Source organism: Oncorhynchus clarkii, chromosome 17 (genome assembly GCF_045791955.1).
Source record: "Oncorhynchus clarkii lewisi isolate Uvic-CL-2024 chromosome 17, UVic_Ocla_1.0, whole genome shotgun sequence".
Taxonomy (NCBI): Eukaryota; Metazoa; Chordata; class Actinopteri; order Salmoniformes; family Salmonidae; genus Oncorhynchus; species Oncorhynchus clarkii.
In genome coordinates, this window is record NC_092163.1 from 6,013,047 (window position 1) to 6,022,034 (window position 8,988).

At 41.3% G+C, this 8,988-nt stretch overlaps 1 protein-coding gene across 1 annotated transcript; it reads right to left on the bottom strand.

Moving 5' to 3' along the window:
* Positions 1-395: 395 nt before the first annotated feature.
* Positions 396-7,915, bottom strand: LOC139370108 (zinc finger protein ZFP2-like). Its single transcript, XM_071109427.1, has 2 exons — positions 7,437-7,915; positions 396-1,405 (listed from the first exon to the last, which is right to left on the bottom strand). The coding sequence occupies exons 1-2, from the start codon at positions 7,852-7,854 to the stop codon at positions 399-401; spliced, it is 1,425 nt and encodes a 474-aa protein (XP_070965528.1). The 5' UTR covers positions 7,855-7,915; the 3' UTR covers positions 396-398.
* Between the last annotated feature and the right edge of the window lie 1,073 nt (positions 7,916-8,988).

Consider the following 8,988-nt stretch of genomic DNA (forward strand, 5'->3'; position numbering starts at 1 on the left):
TTAATGACTTTGCCCAGTCATATTTAAGGGTAGAACTAATGACTTTGCCCAGTCATATTTAAGGGTAGAACTAATGACTTTGCCCAGTCATATTTAAGGGCAGAACTAATGACTTTGCCCAGTCATATTTAAGGGTAGAACTAATGACTTTGCCCAGTCATATTTAAGGGTAGAACTAATGACTTTGCCCAGTCATATTTAAAGGTTAGAACTACCTTTCTAGGCACTTTGATGCTTCTAGCTTCGAGTTGCATTTTTTAAATAACATATCTACAGTATTTCACATGTTTAACGTGTATAGTATTTCTTACTAGGTGTTGTCCAATCAATTCTGTAACCACTCCCTCTTCATGTGATGTGAAATATCAATTTCCACACTGGAAGTAGTGGTAAAGATTCTATCTTGTGTGTATTCTCTCATGTACTTTAAGATTCTGTGATGTGGTAAAACATTTTCCACACAGAGAGCATTGGTAGGGCTTCTCCCCTGTGTGTGTTCTTTCATGCACTTTTAAGTGCCCTGACAGGGTGAAACTCTTCCCACACTGGGAGCATTGGTAAGGCTTCTCCCCGGTGTGTGTTCTCTTGTGTTCTTTCATGTGCCCTGACCGGGCAAACCGCTTTCCACACTGGGAGCATTGGTAGGGTTTCTCTTTTGTGTGTATTCTCATGTGTATTTTTAGGCCTCCTGATTGTGTAAAACTTGTTCTACACTGGGAGCAGTGGAACGGCTTCTCCCCTGTGTGTTTACTTTTGTGTTCTTTCAATTGAACTAATGTGGTAAAGCTCTTTCCACACTGGGCGCATTTGTAAGGCTTCTCCCCCGTGTGTGTTCTTTCATGCACTTTTAGGTGACTTGACAGGGTAAAACGCTTCCCACACTGGGAGCATTGGTAAGGATTCTCCCCTGTGTGTGTTCTCTTATGTTCTTTCAAGTGTCCTGACTGGGTAAAACTCTTTCCACACTGGGAGCATTTGTAGGGTTTCTCTCTTGTGTGTGTCCTCGTATGGGTTCTCAAGTACCCTGACTGGGTAAAACGCTTCCCACAATGGGAGCATTGGTAAGGCTTTTCTCCTGTGTGTATTCGTTCATGTATTTTTAAGTTCCCTAACTGAGTAAAATGCTTTCCACAGTGGGAACAGTGGTGTGGTCTTGCTAAATGCTTCTCACCTGTGTGTGTTCTTTCATGCACTTTTAGGTGTCCTGACAGGGTAAAACGCTTCCCACACTGGGAGCATTGGTAAGGCTTTTCTCCTGTGTGTATTCGTTCATGTATTTTCAAGTTCCCTAACTGAGTTAAACTCTTTCCACACTGGGAGCAGCAGTGTCGCCTTGCTGGGTTGGATGTCTCTGGTTCCTCTGAAGGACTCTTCCCACTGTCAGAATGAAAGTCTGTTCTCTTTCCTGCCAAAGACAAACAGATTATTTAACTCGAAAATGAGATTTACTGAAGAAATGTGTGTTTAAAGTATTTATGGTTGTGAAACAATCTTGGTAGTGGTAGGATGGCAGTAGTCATGGTAGGGTGTTAGTATTTATGGTTGTGAAACAGTCTTGGTAGTGGTAGGATGGCAGTAGTCATGGTAGGGTGTTATGCGGATAAAATAAACATTGCTTTTAAAGCTGATACAACATACTCTCAGAAGCACAGTGGACTTTGTTTCACGTCTTTAGGCCTTACCATTGCTGAGATATTGCAATTGGTGTGACCGAAGTCTGGGTCAAAAGGTCATTAAATACGATGTCATATCTGGGCAAGAGTATCTGCTGGCGTCGTGCTTGACTGCCGCGTACTGCCTGGTACCTGTTTAGTTAACAGTGTTTGTTTTTCATTGTTTTTTTTTGTCTACTTTTAGGCCTGTTATTTTTGTCAACTTTTAGAGCTAAGTGAGTTTTGTGACTTTTACCACCTTGGTTTAATAGTGCTAGCTAGCTTGCGTATTGGCTGTTTTTCCTACGTCTGAGTCTGGACTGCACTGGTTTGATAATATCCACCTGTTTAGCTTCTTCCTCTGATTGCTGGCCTCCTGGTTCCCTGACCCAGCTCTGGATTATTGCCTTGGGAATGTGTTTATTTGGGATTTCCCTCGCCATACATACTCTGACTCTCCCTCGCCATACATCTCTCTGGAATACCCATCAGATTACCCTCTGACTCTTCCTCGCCATACATCTCTCTGGAATACCCATCAGATTACCCTCTGACTCTCCCGTGGCCACACATCTCTCTGGAATACCCATCAGATTACCCTCTGACTGTCCCTCGCCATACATCTCTCTGGAAAACCCATCAGATTACCCTCTGACTCTCCCTCGCCATACATCTCTCTGGAAAACCCATCAGATTACCGTCTGACTCTCCCGTGGCCACACATCTCTCTGGAAAACCCATCAGATTACCCTCTGACTCTCCCTCGCCATACATCTCTCTGGAAAACCCATCAGATTACCCTCTGACTCTCCCGTGGCCACACATCTCTCTGGAATCTCTCCCGTGGCCACACATCTCTCTGGAATACCCATCAGATTACCCTCTGACTCTCCCGTGGCCCGGCGTAGCTCCTGCCTCCCCCCTCTGCTTATTTGCCGGCTAGCTCTACGGCCCCTTCCTTGAAGCGCTTCTCTTCCTGGCTGTTGCTCTGGTAACCCAGCCCCTATGAAGCAAGGTAAGACAAAGCAACCCTAACATTTCATCAGTCCTCTGCCTCAAATATTGTTCATATGAAGCGGAAGATGTTAATCTGTGTTGTTGTTTGTGTCAAATTGCTTTGCTTTATCTTGGCCAGGTCGCAGTTGCAAATGAGAACTTGTTCTCAACTAGCCTACCTGGTTAAATAAAGGTGTTCTCAACTAGCCTACCTGGTTAAATAAAGGTGTTCTCAACTAGCCTACCTGGTTAAATAAAGGTGTTCTCAACTAGCCTACCTGGTTAAATAAAGGTGTTCTCAACTAGCCTACCTGGTTAAATAAAGGTGTTCTCAACTAGCCTCCCTGGTTAAATAAAGGTGTTCTCAACTGGCCTACCTGGTTAAATAAAGGTGTTCTCAACTAGCCTACCTGGTTAAATAAAGGTGTTCTCAACTAGCCTACCTGGTTAAATAAAGGTGTTCTCAACTAGCCTACCTGGTTAAATAAAGGTGTTCTCAACTAGCCTACCTGGTTAAATAAAGGTGTTCTCAACTGGCCTACCTGGTTAAATAAAGGTGTTCTCAACTAGCCTACCTGGTTAAATAAAGGTGTTCTCAACTGGCCTACCTGGTTAAATAAAGGTGAAATAAAGAAATAAATAAAAACGCAATCTTAGCGAGAGGGCAAACCCCAGAAATATATGTTGGGTATCTCAGATTGTTCTGGTAATTCTCACATAGAAACTTAATGTGGAGACCTATTCATGCTTCCATTAAGACCCTATGATCTGTGAACCGTTCATGATACGAACAACATCTCGGTGTCTTACACTCCTTATAGCAGCGTTCCCCAACTTCCGGCCCGCGGACCGAATTTGGCCCACAGGTGTTTTTATTTGGCCCACCAAGTTTTCTGTGAAGAAAAAAATAATATTTATTTATATATTTATATATATATATATATATATATATATATATATATATATATATATATATATATATATATATATATATATATATATATATATATATTCTATATATATATATTTCTATATATATATATATATATATATTTCTATATATATATATATTTCTATATATATATATATATATTTCTATATATATATATATATATATATATATATACAAGTTTTATTGTTGGACATGAGACAACAACAAAAAACACCAGAAAAATCAGCTCCAAGTTTTTAATTTAAGAAATGACCCTTTTTGCTTCTTTTTAGATCGTTTCTTTTAAACACGTCACATCTCTCTGAAGATATCTCCCATTTTATACATAGAAATGTACATTGTAGGTCATTAACCAATCACATCCCTCCTTGACGATTGCACGTTCAGCAAATCGCCAACAGAGAGAGGTCCCTTTTTTTAATGCATTTTCACATTCACTGTGTTGGTGAAGCTCATAAAATGAAGCACAGCTTCAAAATGAACAAGAGAGCCCACTCTGGACATGTGAAGTAGGCCTATTGAGGAGTACACTTTGACAAACAATATGCCTTCAAATGAACCAAATTAAAAAGGAGAACTTTTGAGATAAAATGAATATTTGAATGTTGAATAAATTGAAACTGACAGTATAACGACACCTAGATGTTGTCTGCATCATGTAGGGGTCAGAGGTCATGGGGTCTGACAGTATAATGACTAGATGATGTCTGTATCACGTAGAGGTCATTGGGTCTGACAGAATAATGACGAGATGTTGTCTGTATCATGTAGGGGTCAGAGGTTATGGGGTCTGACAGTATAATGACTAGATGATGGGTTCAGAGGTCATACGGTCATACAGTTTAATGACTAGATGTCTGTATCATGTAGGGTTCAGAGGTCATGGGGTCTGACAGGAGGCATGTAGAGGTCTAAAATGGGCCTAAAATGGCCACTTTCATCCTGATTTTCTCAAAAACGGTTTGTGATACAAATGTTTAAAAAAACATACATCCTTCCTCCTAATTACGTTTTTATGTGAGAATGACCAATACAATCTGAGATGCCCCCCAACATGTTGGGCTATCCTGGTGTAGAATCACTACTACACATGGCTTCTATCCTGGTGTAGAATCACTACTACACATGGCTTCTATCCTGGTGTAGAATCACTACTACACATGGCTTCTATCCTGGTGTAGAATCACTACTACACATGGCTTCTATCCTGGTGTGGAATCACTACTACACATGGCTTCTATCCTGGTGTGGAATCACTACTACACATGGCTTCTATCCTGGTGTAGAATCACTACTACACATGGCTTCTATCCTGGTGTAGAATCACTACTACACATGGCTTCTATCCTGGTGTAGAATCACTACTACACATGGCTTCTATCCTGGTGTAGAATCACTACTACACATGGCTTCTATCCTGGTGTAGAATCACTACTATCACTACTACACATGGCTTCTATCCTGGTGTAGAATCACTACTATCACTACTACACATGGCTTCTATCCTGGTGTGGAATCACTACTACACATGGCTTCTATCCTGGTGTAGAATCACTACTATCACTACTACACATGGCTTCTATCCTGGTGTGGAATCACTACTACACATGGCTTCTATCCTGGTGTGGAATCAGTACTACACATGGCTTCTATCCTGGTGTGGAATCACTACTACACATGGCTTCTATCCTGGTGTAGAATCATTACTACACATGGCTTCTATCCTGGTGTAGAATCACTACTATCACTACTACACATGGCTTCTATCCTGGTGTAGAATCACTACTACACATGGCTTCTATCTTGGTGTGGAATCACTACTACACATGGCTTCTATCCTGGTGTAGAATCACTACTACACATGGCTTCTATCCTGGTGTAGAATCACTACTACACATGGCTTCTATCCTGGTGTGGAATCACTACTACACATGGCTTCTATCCTGGTGTAGAATCACTACTACACATGGCTTCTATCCTGGTGTAGAATCACTACTATCACTACTACACATGGCTTCTATCCTGGTGTAGAATCACTATTATCACTACTACACATGGCTTCTATCCTGGTGTGGAATCACTACTACACATGGCTTCTATCCTGGTGTAGAATCACTACTACACATGGCTTCTATCCTGGTGTGGAATCACTACTACACATGGCTTCTATCCTGGTGTAGAATCACTACTACACATGGCTTCTATCCTGGTGTAGAATCATTACTACACATGGCTTCTATCCTGGTGTGGAATCACTACTACACATGGCTTCTATCCTGGTGTAGAATCACTACTACACATGGCTTCTATCCTGGTGTAGAATCACTACTACACATGACTTCTATTCTGGTGTGGAATCACTACTACACATGGCTTCTATTCTGGTGTAGAATCACTACTACACATGGCTTCTATCCTGGTGTAGAATCACTACTACACATGGCTTCTATCCTGGTGTGGAATCACTACTACACATGGCTTCTATCCTGGTGTAGAATCACTACTATCACTACTACACATGGCTTCTATCCTGGTGTGGAATCTCTACTATCACTACTACACATGGCTTCTATCCTGGTATGGAATCACTACTATCACTACTACACATGGCTTCTATCCTGGTGTAGAATCACTACTATCACTACTACACATGGCTTCTATCCTGGTGTAGAATCACTACTACACATGGCTTCTATCCTGGTGTGGAATCACTACTATCACTACTACACATGGCTTCTATCCTGGTGTAGAATCACTACTATCACTACTACACATGGCTTCTATTCTGGTGTAGAATCACTACTATACATTATTAACACATGGCTCCACACCATAACTCGCAGCTCAGACACTTGAGTCAGGACAAAGTGGAGTTAATCTGCCTCCTGATTGGCCCTTAACCTGCCTAGGAGAAGATTTGAGTTGAATGATTTGTTGCCATAGAAACTTAGCTGGCTAAGAGGTAAGCCACCTTCAACGGTTATCCTTAGTTGAATTCAGAATTGACTCTGTCCAGGACTTTATATTTAATATTCCCCTCCATCCACATCGACTGATGGACAAGACTCTGTCCAGGACTTTATATTTAATATTCCCCTCCATCCACATCGACTGATGGACAAGACTCTGTCCAGGACTTTATATTTAATATTCCCCTCCATCCACATCGACTGATGGACAAGACTCTGTCCAGGACTCTATATTTAATGTTCCCCTCCATCCACATCGACTGATGGACAAGACTCTGTCCAGGACTCTATATTTAATGTTCCCCTCCATCCACATCGACTGATGGACAAGACTCTGTCCAGGACTTTATATTTAATATTCCCCTCCATCCACATCGACTGATGGACAAGACTCTGTCCAGGACTCTATATTTAATGTTCCACTCCATCCACAGCGACTGATGGACAAGACTCCGTCCAGGACTTTATATTTAATGTTCCACTCCATCCACAGCGACTGATGGACAAGACTCTGTCCAGGACTCTATATTTAATGTTCCACTCCATCCACAGCAACTGATGGACAAGACTCTGTCCAGGACTCTATATTTAATGCTCCACTCCATCCACTGATGGAGAACCTATTATATTCATACAGAGCGCAGGAATGTAAATCAGCTCTCTACCTTTATCAAAGAAAGAACAGTAGAATGCATTTAATCCATTGTTACGTTTTGTTGGTGGTCTCCACTATTTGTAACTTCAACAATCCCTACAGTACAGAAGAACAACATATTCAACTGTACAATATCAGTACAATACCCCCTTAAAAAACACACACACACACACACACTCAACGTTTTTACCCGTTTTTGAGACAGTACTCACTGGTGTTAATGATATCTCCAGTCTCCTCTTCCTCCAACGAGACAGTCATCTCCTCCTCTTTCACTCTAAAAACGTCTTCCTCTACCTTTACTGTCATCGCCGCCTCCTCTTTCACTCCAAACAACGCATCGTCTTGTTTCTCTTCAACCTCTTCTTTCACGGTAAAATCTTTCTCCTCTTTCACTCCAAAAAACGCATCGTCTTGTTTCTCTTCCTCCTCTTCTTTCACGGTATAATCATTCTCCTCTTTCACTCCGAAAGCTTCTTTCTCTTCTTCTTTCAATGTACCAGCTTCACCCTCTACTTCTTGTTTTACTGTAACAGCCTCCTCTTCCTTCTCCTCTTTCACGGGAGTTTCTGTCTCCGTCCATCCGATCTCCTCTTCTTTAGCAGGGAAGGAGTAGTTTAGGGAGCTCATAGTCGGAGATGTTATCTAGCTAACGTTAGCTAGTTACCGTTAGCGACTAGCCTAGTGGTAATGTAACCATCCAGCTAGCTGACTGACAACCACAACGTAAATATGCTATTAAATGGGGTAACTGGTAGATACGATGAAAGTGTGTTGAAAACAAAATGGCTAATAATCACAGATAGTGTCTAAAGGGCTCCAATGTTTCTGCTATGTTTGTTAAAAAGCTGCTGAACAATGGTGGCTGACTAGCTGCTGTTGTGGTTGCCAGGTCTGAACAATGGTGGCTGACTAGCTGCTGTTGTGGTTGCCAGGTCTGAACAATGGTGGCTGACTAGCTGCTGTTGTGGTTGCCAGGTCTATATACAATTTCTATCTATAACAAGACCACTCCAAACCCGCCCAGAAGGCCTGAAAACGAACGCACCCTCTAAAAAAAACTAAAACAACATTTCGCAGCAACATCGGAGTTGCCAGATTTAGTCAAACTCCTTTTCCAGGACGTTATCGAGCGATTTAACGATTTAAGTAGGAATATCAACTTAACTTGCAACAATGTAAGAAGCAACATTCGGTTTCCCATTGAAACAATAATTCTTGCGAGCTAAAGGTGACTAAAAATAATTTAATTATGTCGCAAGAGAAATTATAATTCGCCATCATTAAATTTGCCGTATCATTTTCCATCAATGGATGTCGATTTAACTCGTTTGTCTGTTATGATTGTAAATAAATCCCGTATGGCACGTGCATAATAGCTACAGATAAATCCAACAGGAGAGTGTGAGGGATGAAAGTTGGACAGAGGATCTCAACCTCTGTGCAAGAAACACTTGGATGAATTATAAAAACGAATGTTAGGCAATTTTCTGGCAATTGTGACGTTATTGTGTCCCAGATGTTAAGACTACAAATCGTTAAGACTACAAACGTTTGTCATTTCAACAGGCATAGTTTTACTGACTAAACTCTGGGTTTATGACTGTAATTAACCTTTGCCATGGGTTGGTTAGCTAGATGCAGGTCACCTATAGTCCCCGATAGGCCTACATCTCATTTCAGATAGTCTTTCAGTAACCTGGGCAATATGTAAAATGATCGATTTAGCAGCTTGCTTAGTTCAAATGGACAGACTAATTTATT

Bases quoted from the DNA above. Each gene is read 5' to 3' on its own strand.
- LOC139370108 (XM_071109427.1), bottom strand. From the start codon at position 7,854: ATGAGCTCCCTAAACTACTCCTTCCCTGCTAAAGAAGAGGAGATCGGA. The intron at 1,406-7,436 runs GTGAGTACTGTC...TGTCTTTGGCAG, and splicing joins TGGAGATATCATTAACACCA to GAAAGAGAACAGACTTTCAT.